This window comes from Scomber japonicus, chromosome 19 (genome assembly GCF_027409825.1).
Source record: "Scomber japonicus isolate fScoJap1 chromosome 19, fScoJap1.pri, whole genome shotgun sequence".
In the NCBI taxonomy this organism is placed as follows: Eukaryota; Metazoa; Chordata; class Actinopteri; order Scombriformes; family Scombridae; genus Scomber; species Scomber japonicus.
Genome location: NC_070596.1, coordinates 32,278,050 through 32,295,705, shown reverse-complemented (window position 1 = coordinate 32,295,705; position 17,656 = coordinate 32,278,050). Strand labels below are relative to the sequence as shown.

General features: G+C 43.4%; 1 protein-coding gene across 1 annotated transcript; it reads left to right on the top strand.

Moving 5' to 3' along the window:
* The first annotated feature begins 102 nt into the window (after nucleotides 1-102).
* Nucleotides 103-17,151, top strand: LOC128380764 (glycerol-3-phosphate acyltransferase 3-like). Its single transcript, XM_053340663.1, has 13 exons — nucleotides 103-144; nucleotides 3,486-3,668; nucleotides 4,237-4,303; nucleotides 9,657-9,942; nucleotides 10,637-10,711; nucleotides 11,109-11,198; nucleotides 11,304-11,397; nucleotides 11,834-11,949; nucleotides 12,071-12,126; nucleotides 13,371-13,456; nucleotides 13,549-13,677; nucleotides 16,537-16,616; nucleotides 16,711-17,151. The coding sequence occupies exons 2-13, from the start codon at nucleotides 3,525-3,527 to the stop codon at nucleotides 16,838-16,840; spliced, it is 1,353 nt and encodes a 450-aa protein (XP_053196638.1). The 5' UTR covers nucleotides 103-144; nucleotides 3,486-3,524; the 3' UTR covers nucleotides 16,841-17,151.
* Nucleotides 17,152-17,656: the final 505 nt, after the last annotated feature.

Here is a 17,656-nt window from a genome sequence, read left to right as displayed (position 1 = left end):
GACTCGTGAGGTTGAGTAAGAGTTTAGTCCCTGCGGTGCCTCCATACAGGCGGAGGGGTGTGCTGACTGGCTCAGGATCAGATCCTCTAGTTTCTTTGTGCTGCCGGACATTAACACAGCTGGACTCCCTCACACACTTCTCTGGTATTTACTTTAAACACTTCTTTATAAATGCATCTTTGTTCCTGTTGGTAATGTTGCTGTTTCTGTTGTTTCAGAGTTCAGAGTTTACCCTAACCCTTAACAGCAGAAACAGACTTTCTAACGGTGCAGCTGTAACTGTGTGTGTGTGTGTGTGTGTGTGTGTGTGTGTGTGTGTGTGTGTGTGTGTGCGTGTGTGACAGCAGGAAAGGAACTACATGTTCAACTCCTGAAACTCTCTGATCCTTTACTTGAGCACATAACAGGAGAAACAGTGCAGTTATACTCTAGTTACTGCTGTAAACCTCCTGCATTCATAATGTTATATAATGTGCTCCTATGATCATTATACTATACTATCAGACATTTAATACTTATTATGCATAATGCCTTCCTTTAAAGTTCAATTATTATATAAAATAACATTATTATATTGTTATTAATACATTAGCATGGCAACAGCATTTTAACATATTGCATTATGATGTTGAACTACTTATAACTACTTTATATCTGTATGATAGTTAAATTAATACAAATAAAGCATTGGTTATGAGATAATAATAATTGTTGTACATCAGTCTGAATGTGTAAACCAAAGACTGTAAACTGATTATTTACTGTGATCATCATCGTTTCCATAAAGTCTAAACCAAACTAATAGATTTAGTTTCCAGGAGCAAATCTATGACAAAGAGAAGCATCTTCAGGGTGGAAACTATGAATGTTTGATAGAATAAAAGAATAAAAGAAGATTGAAATAGTTTTGTATTAAATGAATGAATGAGTTTTAGTTGGAGCTGGACGGTGAAGTCACAGCAGCTGCAGGAATCACTAGCACGATACTTCACCACATGGACTTTAACTCAAATACAATTAACGAGTATGAGATTATTAACCTGAGTATCTCTTATTACTCCACATTTATCTGACAGTTACTCTTCAGATCAAGATTTCCTTTAAAACAACTGAAATAATCTTATAAAATACATCATAAAGTAAATGTTTCTGTTAGCTCTGATGCTAGTCTGATGCTAGTTTGAGGTGTTTGCTAACGTTTGAGGGTTAAATGTCACTCATCAGTAAAGCAGCAGTCCTGTTTGGCTTGTGGCCCGTTAAGAGTCGTGTTGAGTCAGACTTCCTGTTTGGCCTCCGACCGACCGACCGACTCTGTAACGTGACTCAGCTCTACTTTTGGTCAGCTGGTCGAGGGTTCGAGTTAAAATGAATCGGTTTGAGATGATGAAGAACAGCGCCGATGTTAAATAACCAAAACTGTAACCATAGCTAACCTGTAATGTAGTTTATCTGTATGTCTATGTATATGCGATATGAGACTAGATATCGTAATTTAAAGTACAGAACATTTATATAAGTACATCTACCAAACAACTTCACAGGTTACCACCGTACATACATATATCCATTTCCCACAGCTACAGTCTCTTCACTCCTTTGTTTAGTTGTGTTAAAGCACATGAGACTCATGTAGCTGTTATATTCAAGCCTGAAGCCGATTTGACATAGTGGTCAAACGGTGTAATTACAGCGTTACACCACATGATGCTAAAAAGACTTTTTCCTGTTACAGACTCACAAAGAGACGAGTTTGAGTAAAGAAATGAAGCTGAGTAGTTAGTTAGGGTTAGGGGTACATTATCTGTTTAGCTCTAATGAATGTTGACATGCAGCGAATATTCAGACTCCTGCTCATCTCTAGTTCTAACCCTAACCTTCCTTCATGTGTCTCTGAGCAACTTTCAGGAATGAACAGAACTCCTCCAGCTGTGTTTATACATCCATGCTTTTATCAGTTCTCTCTCTCTGTGTGTGTGTGTGTGTGTGTGTGTGTGTGTGTGTGTGTGTGTGTGTGTGGGTGTCTGTCTGTGTGTGTGTGTGTGTGTGTGTGTGTGTCTCTGTGAGTGTGTGTCTGTGTGTGTGTGTGTGTGTGGTGGGGGAGTGTGTGTGTGTGTGTGTCTGTGTGTGTGTGTGTGTGTGTGTGTGTGTGTGTGTGTGTGTGTGTGTGTGGGTGTGTGTGTGTGTCTCTGTGAGTGTGTGTCTGTGTGTGTGTGTGTGGTGGGGGAGTGAGTGTGTGTGTGTGTGTGTCTGTGGTGGGGGAGTGTGTGTGTGTGTATGTGTGTGTGTGTGTGTGTGCTCTGTGTGTGTGTGTGTGTGTGTGTGGAGGGGAGTGAGTGTGTGTGTATGTGTGTGTGTGTGGTGTGTGTGTGTGTGTATCTCTGTGTGTGTGTGGGTGTGTGTGTGTGTGTGTGGTGTGTGTGTGTGTGTGTGTGTGTGTGTGTGTGTGTGTGTGTGTGTGTGGGAGTGATTTGACTATAACTGTCGTACCAGGGTGAGATAAGCGTAACTGAAAACGTTCATTTAGAGACGAGAGGAGAGCGAAGAGTTAAATCATCATTAAACAGTTTAAAGGTGAAAATGAAAGTTTTGTCAGTATTTTGGGCGTAAATCCAGGATGCTTATCTCCACCTCGTTGCCATGGTTACAGCCAAATATTGAATGGCTCCATGTTTATCAGTATATATGAGATGATATCCAGATGCTTTATTCAGCCTAGTCATCATATTTCTACACACTGTGACTGAGTTCAGTAGCTGCAATAATGTTCATGAGGTTTCTCAACAAATGTCTCCGCCGGCTCTGACACGTGCACAGCTCTGACACGTGCACAACTCTGACACGTGCACTGCTCGTGCGCCCTCTCAAGAGTGATGAGTCTGAATGAACCGAAATGTGACGTGAATCAATAGAGTAGCATTAAAAGTACCGAGTGCCCAAATCTAGATGATACCTCTAGTTGTATGTGTGTGTGTGAGTGTGTGTATGTGTTTGTGTGTGTATATGTGTGTGTGTGTATATGTGTGTGTGTGTGTGTGTGTGTGTGTTATTACACTGTACACTTTACTTCTTAATGAACTGTTTATTGGACTAGAGCTTCACACTTTGCACACAGCTGGCAACTCTTCTTCTTCTTCTTCTTCTTCTTTCTAGTTATTTATGTGTGTGTGTGTGTGTGAGTGTGTGTGAGTGTGTGTGTGTGTGTGTGTGTGTGTGTGTGTGTGTGTGTGTGTGTTGTGTTGTCGAGCTGTCAGATGAATTACCCTTCAGGGGATTAATAAAGTTATCTAGAGTTCAGATACTCAGCTCTACTCATGAAGGATCACCATCAGACTGGTCCTCTGGAGAACATGAACATCTGGAACATCTGGAGAACCTTTTCCAGCAGCAGTTGAGACATTTCAGTTTAGATTAAAGTGTCATATTTCCTGGTTGATATGAAAGTGTCATATTTCCTGGTTGATATGAAAGTGTCCCCCTGCCTGCAGCGTTTCCGGACGATGACGTGACCGAGCCTCGGAGCAGCGATGGACGACCCGTGGAGTTTGGCTGCAGGTGTTTTCCAGGTGTGGGTGTTTGTGGTGTTGTTCCTCATCATGCTGCCGGCCATGTTCGGCCTCTCGCTGGGAGTCACTGGAGTCTACATACAGATACTGGTCCAGATCCTGGAGGTAACACACACACACACACACACATATATACACACACACACACACACACTCACAGATACTGGTCCAGATCCTGGAGGTAACACACACACAACACACACACACACACACACACACTCACAGATACTGGTCCAGATCCTGGAGGTAACACACACACACATATATACATACACACACACACACACACACACAGATACTGGTCCAGATCCTGGAGGTAACACACACACACACACACACACACACACACACACACATACACACACACACACACACACACACACACACACACACACACACACACACACACACACACACACACTCGCAGATACTGGTCCAGATCCTGAAGGTAACACACACTCACATATATATATATATATACACACATATACACCCACCCACACACACACACACACACACACACACACACATATACACACACACACACACACACAGAGTCAGACAGTGTGAACTCTTCTCTGCTTTACTTCACATCTGTGTGTAGTGATGCAACCAGCAGCATGGTGTCAAAGGTCAAAGGTCAAAGGTCATGTGATCCTCTGTGTGTTTGCAGTGGGCCACGGTCCGGATCCAGCGCGGCCGGCAGCAGCAGCCCAGCGTTCCCGTCCCGCTGCCCAACGGTGAGTCAACAGCTGATCAGATATAAACCTAAACACGCTCCTTCACTCAGACCTGTGATCTGTGTTACTGCTGCACGTAGAGAGGGTTTATATCAACGTGAACATGAAGCAATGAAAGTTAAAACAGAGACCTGCAGGATTCAGATGTGAAGACACACGAGGGTGAAATGAGTGTAGAGTTTATTTTAGGGCTGTCAAACGATTAATTTTTTTAATTGAGATTAATCGCAGAATTTCCATAGTTAATCACGATTAATCACGTTTTGAATGTCATGTTTAAAATCCTGTTATTTTCCATTTGAAGGCAGTTTTAAGCCCATAATGTAAAGCATTTCTTACCAGAGTGTCTTAACTGGGAATCAATCACGGCTCTGCTGCGACTCCCACACTCCAAAATGGTCCTTTGGTGGAGCTGAGGCTGGCTTGGCTGCACCTGGGTGTTTAGCGTGGAGGTGCTAACTCAAACTCCACGTACTCCGGTGGTAGTTAAACTCCGTTTGACACAGGTTGCATTTTACTTTTGACTTGTCAACTGAAGCGTCTGGAAGTGTTTTAAAGTTAAACAAGCCGTTCAAAAGTCCAGTAGCTCTCTTACTTTCCATCAGCGCGGTAGGTTTACTGCAGGAGGCCACTTCAAAGCATAGCGCTACAGCTAGAGGAGCCGTCTACGGGGGAGTAGAAGGGACAAAAAGGCTTGCAACATTAAAATGAGATTTTAAAAAATTAACGCGTTATGGATTGCATTAATCTAATCGTGATTAACACGTTAACGCTGACAGCCCTAGTTTTTTTATGATTTGAGTCCATGGTGGCAGATTATGAGTTAACATGAATAAACCAACCACACAAACTATGTTTTCTATTTAAGTCAAACTGGAAGGAATCATCTTTAATAGTCAGTACGAACAGGAGGAATAATTACAGCACTAAATAAACTTCTAATGTGCTTCTAGTGATCAGTGATGGAGGAGAGTAAAACAGTCATCAGTGATATCTGACACATTTACAGTGTGTTTAGCATCAGATCTCCTCTTAGTGTTTCCTGTTTCTCTGTGGTGGAAGTATAGTAACTAAAAGACTTTGCTACTAAAAACAGTGTAACGCTGAAACATAGAAGATGAAGATTAGTTTACTCTCCTTTCTTCCTCTCCTCCTTCCTTGCTTCTTTCTCATCCCTTTTCTTTCTCTTCTTCCTCCTTTTTCTTCCTTTCTTCCTCTCCTACTTACTACTCTTTCTCTCTTTGTCCTCCTTCTCTCCTTCCTTTATTCCTTCCTCCTTTCCTTCCTTTCTGTCCTCATACTTCTTGTTCTTTCTTTCTCTTCTTCCGTCCTTCCTTCCTTCCTTCCTCTTCTTCATTCAGACTCTGAAGCTTCATATTAGCTTCACATCAACTTTATAATCCATGTTTCCAAAGAAGGAGGACTGTGGGTTTAGTCCTCCATCACTTCCTGTAAACATGATGAAGGATCTAATGCTCAGTATGAACAGGAGGAATCATTACACACACACACACACACACACACACACACACACACATACACACACACACTTTCTCTCCTGATACTGAATGTGATACCTGGACTCAGATGTCAGCTCATACTGAGCATCAGTCTGATCTCAAATGTAACATCAGATAGAGCTGCAGCACTTTCTTTACTCTCTGTGACAGTAAACTGAAGCTCTTTGAGACATTTGATGAAAAGAGAACACTAGTTTCAGCTCTGATTCATGAATAATGAATATTATCATCATATATTTAATATTAATTCTCTCCTGTATCATCATCAGACCTGTGACGAACAGACTTCATCTTCTTTATTCCACATGTTCTTCTTTCAGTTTCACTTCACACCGTTAACTATGATCCGTGCACGCTTTTCTGTGCACGTTTCTTGTGCACGTTTCCTCTCATGAATTAAATGTAAATCTGCTGACTGACATCAGGCGGTCATGTGTGGCTCTCAGCACATTGTGTCCTGCTGTATGAGGGATTTGTTTCAGCTGCACACAGATCATGTGACGCTGTGTGTGTGTGTGTGTGTGTGTGTGTGTGTGTGTGTGTGTGTGTGTGTGTGTGTGTCTGTGTGTGTGTGTGTGTGACTCCCCATTGGTCAGTTTCAGCCTGTGATGTCGGGGTTGCGTCTCAGGCTGCTGATTGTGTAACACGTTCAGTTTACTGCGAAATACTGAAACTCTGTGTGTGTGTGTGTGTGTGTGTGTGTGTGTGTGTGTCAGCAGTGTGCCAACAACCGCAAAAACTTTGTTCAAATTCATACAACTTTATTGAAAATGTCTAAATCAATCAATCAATTAATCAATCAAACAGGTTTGTTTAGTTCACAGTTAGAGACGACATAAAGAAAAGGAATAAAGAAGAAATTAAAAGCAAGAGGCAAATAAGATTTTTTTTAAATTAAAAAGTGTTTTAAAATAATATAAGTAAAACATAACATATAAGTAAAAAATAATTAAATAAATAAGGGAAAATTAAGAGACAATGCTAAAAACAAAAAGGTTAAAAAAGATTAAAAGACAAAAGGAAAAGACAAATATAAATATATAAAAGTGTTTTTCTCATTCTGAGTATTCTTTGAGAAAGTTAATGAAACAAAAAAGAAATAAAATTTGAGATTAATACAAAGAATAAAACTATTAAATCAATTCGACCTGCAGCTGAAGTTTGTTCCTTTTTATCCTTCTTCTTAATATAATAAAATCAATATTAATATAATAACAAATAAAACTTAATGATGTAATTCATTTAGACGTGCTCAGCTGGTTCATTGTTTTCTATTTACAGGCTGCTGCTGATCTTTCAGGATCATGTGATCAAAATCAAACTGGAGGAAGCTTTGTTTGCAGGCTAATCCTGAAAATGGTTTGAGTTAACATTAAAATCCTGTTCAGCTTTAAAAGACTCAACATGAAGGTAAATAATGTTCAGTTAGCGTCTATAAAAGGTCTGTTAACATGTTCACTAACCAACAGAACAAATCTGACACAGAATTATGTTTATGATTTAATCCGAGGATTATTTTCTCAGTTAAAGAACGACTGTAGGAACAGATTGAAGGTTTCTGGCTCCATTGTTAACCATCGTAAACCATCGTAAACCAACGTAGACCAATGTAGACCAACATAAACCATCGTAAACCAACGTAGACCAACATAAACCATCGTAAACCAACGTAGACCAACATAAACCATCGTAAACCAACGTAGACAAACGTAAACCAATATAAACCAACGTAAACCATCGCAAACCAACATAAACCATCGTAAACCAACGTAGACAAACGTAAACCAATATAAACCAACGTAAACCATCGCAAACCAACCTAAACCATCGCAAACCAACGTAAACCATCGTAAACCATTGTAAACCATCGTAAACCAATGTAATCCATTGTAAACCAACGTAAACCAATGTAATCCATTGTAAACCAACGTAAACCAATGTAATCCATTGTAAACCATCGTAAACCAATGTAGACCAACATAAACCACTGTAAACCATCGTAAACCAACATAAACCATTGTAAACCATCGTAAACCAACGTAAACCAACATAAACCATCGTAAACCAACGTAAACCAACATAAACCATCGTAAACCAGCGTAAACCAACGTAGACCAACGGAAAATCATCATAAACCAACGTAAACCATCGCAAACAAACGTAAACCAACGTAATCCATTGTAAACCAACGTAAACCAACGTAATCCACCGTAAACCAACGTAAACCAATGTAATCCATTGTAAACCAACGTAAACCAACGTAATCCACCGTAAACCAATGTAAACCAACGTAAACCACCGTAAACCAACGTAAACGAATGTAATCCATTGTAAACCAACGTAAACCATCGTAAACCAACGTAAACCAACGTAATCCATCGTAAACCAGCGTAAACCAGCTTAAACCAACGTAAACCATCTTAAACCATCATAAACCATCGTAAACCCACGTAAACCAACGTAAACCAACGTAATCCATTGTAAACCAACGTAAACCAACGTAAACCAACGTAAACCAGCGTAAACCAACGTAATCCATTGTAAACCATTCTGAACCAACGGAAACCAACGGAAAATCTTCGTAGACTAACATAGACCATTGAAAACCAACATAAACCAAGGACAGCAGAGTTGGTGAAAGAAGAAAAACTGGAACAAATATGAAGTCGGTGTAATCAGGAAGCATCACTCATTATATTTGGGTTCATACTTCGCTCTTAGTAAATTCTATAAATGTCAGTTTTCATTATAGAAACAACCTGATATCAGTTTAACACTGAAAACACACAACAACACAAATATAATGAATGAATAAATATCTGCAAACTACTGTAAACTAAAGTGATTCATGTCTCAGGTTTGAACATTAAAACTTTATAAAGATTCAGAATAAATAGCCGAGTGTTTGACAGGAAGTGAAAGGGTTAAACATTTCCTAGAGGTCAACGACCTCATGATTCCTGCTTAGTTAATGAGTCACATGATGTTTCACAACCAGTCCTGAGTGTGTTCTGGCCTCAGAAACATCAAACTGCTGAAGAGTGAATGCAAAATATCTACCTTTATTTATTTAATGTTTATTTAAGGTCAGATATTCATTCATTAGTCCCACAATGGAGAAGTTTGCATTATCACAGCAGCAATAAGAAAAATAATAAAGAACAATAAATAATAACTATAAGAACAATAATAGTAAGAAATAAGTAGTAAAATAATCGTGACATTATTTATTATTTGATAAGATTTACAGAGTTATATTGGTATTGAGTGGTAATATAGTAGATATTCTTATTGCACAGATTAAAGTGAAATAAATATATAAAATATATGAATATTGCACACAATTTAAATTATTAGTATTGTCCGTATACATGAAATACTAATTATGCAGATTAAACGTAGTAGAAAGTTTCATCTTTAAATTGTTCTTTGTTTTATTCCTTTTCTCTTTTTTAATTGTGTCTTATTATCAGCTTGTCAATGAAATCACTGTAAATCACTTTGAACCTCACTAGTCTGTATGAAAGCTGATATATAAACAGTTAACTACACTGAGAATTTAATAATTATAAATAACTACAAATAATAAAACACATACAATAAAAAACATATATGTGTATATTAAGCTTGAATTAAGAAAGACGATCAAATCACATAACTTAATAATTAATATTGGTGCTTATCAGATGACATGTATGCCGATTTACCTGTGATCAGCTGACTGATATATCGGTCTGGCTCATCGTCCTAAAGATATGAACAGGATAATGAATCATAAATATCTCTCTGAGTGTTTTCGTAGAAGCGTCTCTGACCTTCGTCCTCGTCCTCAGGGATCATCGAGCGGGCCGGCGGCTCCATGGAGGAGCAGATGGGACATCATCATCATCATCATCAGGCGGGATCGGAGTTCTGTCTGAGCGACGCGTTCTACTTCTATAAGAAAGGAGTGGAGAGCATCGTAGACGATCAGGTGACGCAGCGCTTCTCCTCCGAGGAACTGGCTTCCTGGAACCTGCTGACCCGAACCAACCAGAACTTCCGCTACATCAGCCTCCGCCTCACCGTCATCTGGGTGCTGGGCGTCCTCGTTCGCTACTGCGTCCTGTTCCCGCTCAGGTCAGTGTCACTTCCTGTTCCCGCTCAGGTCAGTGCCGCTTCCTGTTCCCGCTCAGGTCAGTGCCGCTTCCTGTTCCCGCTCAGGTCAGTGCCGCTTCCTGCTCCTGTTCAGGTCAGTGTCGCTTCCTGTTCCCGCTCAGGTCAGTGCCACTTCCTGCTCCTGCTCAGTTCAGGTCAGTGCCGCTTCCTGCTCCCACTCAGGTCAGTGCTGCTTCCTGTTCCCGCTCAGGCCAGTGCCGCTTCCTGCTCCCGCTCAGGTCAGTGCCGCTTCCCGTTCCCGCTCAGTTCAGGTCAGTGCCACTTCCTGCTCCCGCTCAGGTCAGTGCCACTTCCTGTTCCCGCTCAGGTCAGTGCCGCTTCCTGCTCCTGCTCAGGTCAACATGCTAGGCTTCTGGTCGGGTTTTGTGGACCATCGTAGACACAAAGTCACTGGTCTTCAGTTCTGTTACACTTAACGTCCATTCGTCGTTCATAAACGGCCCGACACTGGAAATTTGTCGGACACAACGAAATGAGCCTGAATTCATGTAGTCTGATCCCAGAATAAGGAGAAACTTTAAGTTCTGAAAGTTACATGAAGCTAAAACTGGACCGATGTGTTCTGTCCTCTTGGTTCTGGTTAATAGCAGAGCTGTTAGAATTATTATTAATAATAATAATAATAATAATTGTGGTCCTCTCTCTCTCTCTGCAGATTCACTCTGGCCATCATCGGTCTCACGTGGCTCGTCATCGGGACGAGTCTGGTGGGATTTCTGCCTGAAAGCAGGTACAAAAAACACTGAAACACCATCAGACCCTTTATTACTCTGATGATTATGTTTATTATTCGACACAGCTGAAGGTTTAAGGTTTGTTTATGTGGGTTATTCTTAGTGCTAGTTATTGTAGAGTGTTTTTGTGTCCGTGTGGTTAAGTCCAATTTAAAGGGGTTAAAATGTGCAAACGTGATTTCAAATGATAGAAAACCAACAAAAATACTAAATGTACATTTTAACAAACCTGATGCTGCTTTTAAATCTAGTTTAACTGATTTTGAATTCATCATCTTACCAACACTTCCTCATGCTGCTGCCATGTCTTTCGTTTGGTTAGAAATTAACTTTAATGATTAGAACTGGATCTCTGATGATGCAGATTAAACTTTCTGTACTTCTGTGTTTCAGTGCGAAGAACTGGCTGAGTGAGCTGGTTCATCTGACCTGCTACAGGATCTGTGCTCGAGGACTGTCGGCCACCGTCCACTACCACAACAAGTCAGTCACATGACCACAGAGTCACATCAGCTGCAGCCAGTCACATGACCACAGAGTCACATCAGCTGCAGCCAGTCATGACTGTCTTCCTCTTTTTTCCCTCAGAGAGAACCGACCACAGAAAGGAGGAATATGTGTCGCCAATCACACAACACCGATAGATGTGGTGATTCTGGCCAACGACGGCTGCTACGCCATGGTGAGTCTGAGGGTCAGCAGGTCACATGTCTGCAGCGGTGGAAAGAAACTACGTACAGAAAGCACTATTAATAATCTAATGATGTCATATATAATAATATATCACTACTTTTACTGTAATACTGCATACTACATCACTATAATACTGCAGTACTTTTACTGTAATACTGCATACTACATCACTATAATACTGCAGTACTTTTACTGTAATACTGCATACTACATCACTATAATACTGCAGTACTTTTACTGTAATACTGCATACTACATCACTATAATACTGCAGTACTTTTACTGTAATACTGCATACTACATCACTATAATACTGCAGTACTTTTACTTGTAATAGAGTATTTGTACATTGCTGTATTAGTACGTTTATTGCAGTATCAGAGTACTTCTTCCGTCACGCTGTGATGTCACTACGTGCTCCTCAGGTGGGTCAGATCCATGGAGGTTTGATGGGGGTCATCCAGAGGTCCATGGTGAGGTCGTGTCCTCATGTTTGGTTCGAGAGGTCAGAGATGAGAGATCGGCACGCGGTGACCAACAGGTGAGACAGGAAGAGAAACACTAACGAGCTCGTTAACGAGGAGAAACAGAACGACGAACATCTAACGGACGGTTCAGGAAGCTCAAACATGAATTAATATAAAATGTTATTTTCTCTGCAGGCTGAGAGCTCACGTTGCTGCGAGGACCAAACTACCCATCCTCATATTCCCTGAAGGTCTGTGATGAAGATGATGATGATGATGATGGTGATGATGATGGTGATGATAGTGGTGGTGATGGTGATGATGGTGGTGGTGATGATGATGGTGGTGGTGATGATGATGGTGGTGTTGATGATGATGATGGTGGTGATGATGATGATGATGATGGTGATGGTGATGGTGATGGTGATGATGGTGGTGGTGATGATGATGGTGATGGTGGTGATGATGATGGTGGTGATGATGATGATGGTGATGGTGATGGTGATGGTGATGATGGTGGTGGTGATGGTGATGATGATGGTGGTGGTGATGATGATGGTGATGGTGGTGGTGATGGTGAAGATGATGATGATGGTGGTGTTGATGATGATGATGGTGGTGATGATGATGATGGTGGTGGTGATGATGATGGTGGTGATGATGATGATGGTGATGGTGATGATGGTGGTGGTGATGGTGAAGATGATGGTGATGATGATGGTGTTGATGATGATGGTGGTGATGATGAAGATGATGGTGGTGGTGATGATGATGGTGATGATGGTGGTGATGATGGTGATGATGATGGTGGTGGTGATGGTGATGATGGTGATGATGATGGTGTTGATGATGATTGTGGTGATGATGAAGATGATGGTGGTGGTGATGATGATGGTGATGATGGTGGTGGTGATGGTGATGGTGATGATGATGGTGATGATGGTGATGATGATGGTGGTGGTGATGGTGGTGATGGTGATGGTGGTGATGATGGTGGTCATGGTGATGATGGTGATGGTGATGATGATGATGATGGTGGTGGTGATGATGGTGGTGGTGGTGGTGATGGTGATGGTGGTGGTGATGATGATGATGATGATGATGATGGTGGTGGTGATGATGGTGGTGGTGGTGATGATGGTGGTGGTGGTGATGATGGTGGTGGTGATGGTGATGGTGATGATGGTGGTGGTGATGATGGTGGTGGTGATGGTGATGGTGGTGGTGATGATGATGATGGTGATGATGATGATGGTGGTGATGGTGATGGTGATGATGATGATGATGGTGATGATGATGATGGTGGTGATGGTGATGGTGATGATGGTGGTGGTGATGTTGGTGGTGATGGTGATGGTGGTGGTGGTGGTGATGGTGATGATGGTGATGATGATGGTGGTGGTGATGATGATGGTGGTGATGATGGTGATGGTGGTGATGATGATGGTGGTGATGATGATGATGATGATGGTGAAGGTTTCTCTCTCTCTAACAGGAACCTGCATCAACAACACTTCAGTCATGATGTTTAAGAAAGGAAGCTTCGAGATCGGAGGAACGATTTATCCGGTCGCTATCAAGGTAGAAAAACATCTACGAGGTTACACCACTGAGACATTATTTCCTCCCTATCATCGGAATCAGCTGATATAAACGTTGTGTCTCTCTCTCAGTACGATCCACGCTTCGGTGACGCTTTCTGGAACAGCGCCAAGTACAACATGGTGAGCTACCTGCTGAGGATGATGACGAGCTGGGCCATCGTCGTCAACGTGTGGTACCTTCCTCCCATGAGCCTACAGGTACTACCCCTAACCCTTCCTCCCATGAGCCTGCAGGTACTACCCCTAACCCTTCCTCCCATGAGCCTGCAGGTACTAACCCTAACCCTTCCTCCCATGAGCCTACAGGTACTACCCCTAACCCTTCCTCCCATGAGCCTGCAGGTACTAACCCTAACCCTTCCTCCCATGAGCCTGCAGGTACTAACCCTAACCCTTCCTCCCATGAGCCTACAGGTACTACCCCTAACCCTTCCTCCCATGAGCCTGCAGGTACTGACCCTAACCCTTCCTCCCATGAGCCTACAGGTACTACCCCTAACCTTCCTCCCGTGAGCCTGCAGGTACTACCCCTAACCCTTCCTCCCGTGAGCCTGCAGGTACTACCCCTAACCCTTCCTCCCGTGAGCCTGCAGGTACTACCCCTAACCCTTCCTCCCGTGAGCCTGCAGGTACTACCCCTAACCCTTCCTCCCATGAGCCTACAGGTACTACCCCTAACCCTTCCTCCCATGAGCCTACAGGTACTGACCCTAACCTCCCTCCCATGAGCCTGCAGGCACTACCCCTAATCCTTCCTCCCATGAGCCTGCAGGTATTACCCCTAACCCTTCCTCCCATGAGCCTGCAGGTACTAACCCTAACCCTCCCTCCCATGAGCCTACAGGTACTAACCCTAACCCTTCCTCCCATGAGCCTGCAGGTACTACCCCTAACCCTCCCTCCCATGAGCCTGCAGGTACTAACCCTAACCCTCCCTCCCATGAGCCTGCAGGTACTGACCCTAACCCTTCCTCCCATGAGCCTGCAGGTACTACCCCTAACCCTTCCTCCCATGAGCCTACAGGTACTAACCCTAACCCTCCCTCCCATGAGCCTGCAGGTACTACCCCTAACCCTTCCTCCCATGAGCCTGCAGGTACTACCCCTAACCCTTCCTCCCATGAGCCTGCAGGTACTAACCCTAACCCTCCCTCCCATGAGCCTGCAGGTACTACCCCTAACCCTTCCTCCCATGAGCCTGCAGGTACTACCCCTAACCCTTCCTCCCATGAGCCTACAGGTACTACCCCTAACCTTCCTCCCATGAGCCTACAGGTACTACCCCTAACCTTCCTCCCATGAGCCTAAAGGTACTGACCCTAACCTCCCTCCCATGAGCCTACAGGTACTACCCCTAACCTTCCTCCCATGAGCCTACAGGTACTACCCCTAACCTTCCTCCCATGAGCCTGCAGGTACTACCCCTAACCCTTCCTCACATGAGCCTGCAGGTACTACCCCTAACCCTTCCTCCCATGAGCCTGCAGGTACTACCCCTAACCCTTCCTCCCATGAGCCTACAGGTACTACCCCTAACCCTTCCTCCCATGACCCTACAGGTACTAACCCTAACCCTCCCTCCCATGAGCCTGCAGGTACTAACCCTAACCCTTCCTCCCATGAGCCTACAGGTACTACCCCTAACCTTCCTCCCATGAGCCTGCAGGTACTACCCCTAACCCTTCCTCCCATGAGCCTACAGGTACTACCCCTAACCTTCCTCCCATGAGCCTGCAGGTACTACCCCTAACCCTTCCTCCCATGAGCCTACAGGTACTACCCCTAACCTTCCTCCCATGAGCCTGCAGGTACTGACCCTTCCTCCCATGAGCCTGCAGGTACTACCCCTAACCTTCCTCCCATGAGCCTGCAGGTACTACCCCTAACCCTTCCTCCCATGAGCCTACAGGTACTACCCCTAACCCTTCCTCCCATGAGCCTACAGGTACTACCCCTAACCCTTCCTCCCATGAGCCTACAGGTACTACCCCTAACCCTTCCTCCCATGAGCCTACAGGTACTGACCCTAACCCTTCCTCCTATGAGCCTTCAGGTACTAACCCTAACCCTTCCTCCCATGAGCCTGCAGGTACTGACCCTAACCCTTCCTCCCATGAGCCTACAGGTACTAACCCTAACCCTTCCTCCCATGAGCCTGCAGGTACTAACCCTAACCCTTCCTCCCATGAGCCTGCAGGTACTACCCCTAACCTTCCTCCCATGAGCCTGCAGGTACTAACCCTAACCCTTCCTCCCATGAGCCTACAGGTACTACCCCTAACCTTCCTCCCATGAGCCTGCAGGTACTAACCCTAACCCTTCCTCCCATGAGCCTACAGGTACTAACCCTAACCCTTCCTCCCATGAGCCTGCAGGTACTACCCCTAACCCTTCCTCCCATGAGCCTGCAGGTACTACCCCTAACCCTTCCTCCCATGAGCCTGCAGGTACTGACCCTAACCTTCCTCCCATGAGCCTGCAGGTACTACCCCTAACCCTTCCTCCCATGAGCCTGCAGGTACTAACCCTAACCTTCCTCCCATGAGCCTGCAGGTACTACCCCTAACCCTTCCTCCCATGAGCCTACAGGTACTACCCCTAACCCTTCCTCCCATGAGCCTACAGGTACTAACCCTTCCTCCCATGAGCCTGCAGGTACTACCCCTAACCCTTCCTCCCATGAGCCTACAGGTACTACCCCTAACCCTTCCTCCCATGAGCCTACAGGTACTACCCCTAACCCTTCCTCCCATGAGCCTACAGGTACTAATCCTTCCTCCCATGAGCCTACAGGTACTAATCCTTCCTCCCATGAGCCTGCAGGTACTACCCCTAACCCTTCCTCCCTTGAGCCTACAGGTACTACCCCTAACCCTTCCTCCCATGAGCCTACAGGTACTAACCCTAACCCTTCCTCCCATGAGCCTGCAGGTACTAACCCTAACCAGTGTGAAACCAGCCTTTAAACCAGTTTTAAACCAGTGTGAAACCAGCTTTAAACCAGTTAGAAACCAGTGTGAAACCAGCTTTAAACTGGTATTACTGTGTGTGTTGCAGGACGGTGAAGACGCGGCTCAGTTCGCCAACAGAGTGAAATCTGCCATCGCTCATCAGGGCGGTCTGCTGGATCTGGCCTGGTGAATACGGCTCCTTGATCGTTGATCACTGCAATATCTGTAATATCGATATGATTTATATATTTATATTTATTTATTTAACTCGTTGTGTCAGGGACGGAGGGCTGAAGCGAGGGAAGGTGAAGGACTCATTTAAAGAGGAGCAGCAGAAGATGTACAGCAGCATCATCGTCGGGCAGAACGGCGTCGCTCCGAACCTCAGCGCCGACGACGACCTCGAATAAAACACGAACAATCACTCTGAACAATCACATGAGAACTGGATGGACTCAACTGTGTCCACTGAGCTGTAATCTGCTGTTTGTCTCCATTTAAAAGCCTTAAACCACTTTTTATACAGTCTGACATGGAGTGTTGTTTAAATGAGTGTCTCCTGCAGTTTTGGGTGTAATGGCGTGGTTCGTCCAGCAGGGGGCAGCGTCTGACCACACACCAGCTGTTCCTCCTCCAGCTCTCATTCTTTACTGTCTTATTAGCAGCAGCGCAAATGTTTCCATGTTTATAAACCAAATGTATTTTGTGTTGAACTTTAAAACGTCTCTGTGTCTTTATTTTAAATATAATTATATTAATAATCTGAACTCACAAACATCACTTTACAATCAGACTCTTATCAAAGGTTTATAGACGGTTGTTAGTGAGTTATTAATTTTATTGTAAATACTTTATAAAATATTAATTAACAGTTATAAATGAATTATTATCTATTTCCTCATTCATCAATGCAGAGTCACTATTATACTGTATTTATGTATTTATATCATCTGGTTAAACATCAGATCAGTAAATGATGAAATGATTTACACTTAGAGTTATAAATGTTAATAATTCATCAGTAAATGTCTTTCACTCACTATAAGTCTCCTTTTAGCGTTAAATAGTTTATAAATAAATAAATGTTAATAAACATGAAGAGAATTAAACAATAGAAACTAAAGAATACAGAGAAATATGGGATCATTATTTGGCAATCAGCTGCTCTCTGTAGAAATATGGGATCACTATTTGGCAATCAGCTGCTCACTGTAGAAATATAGGAT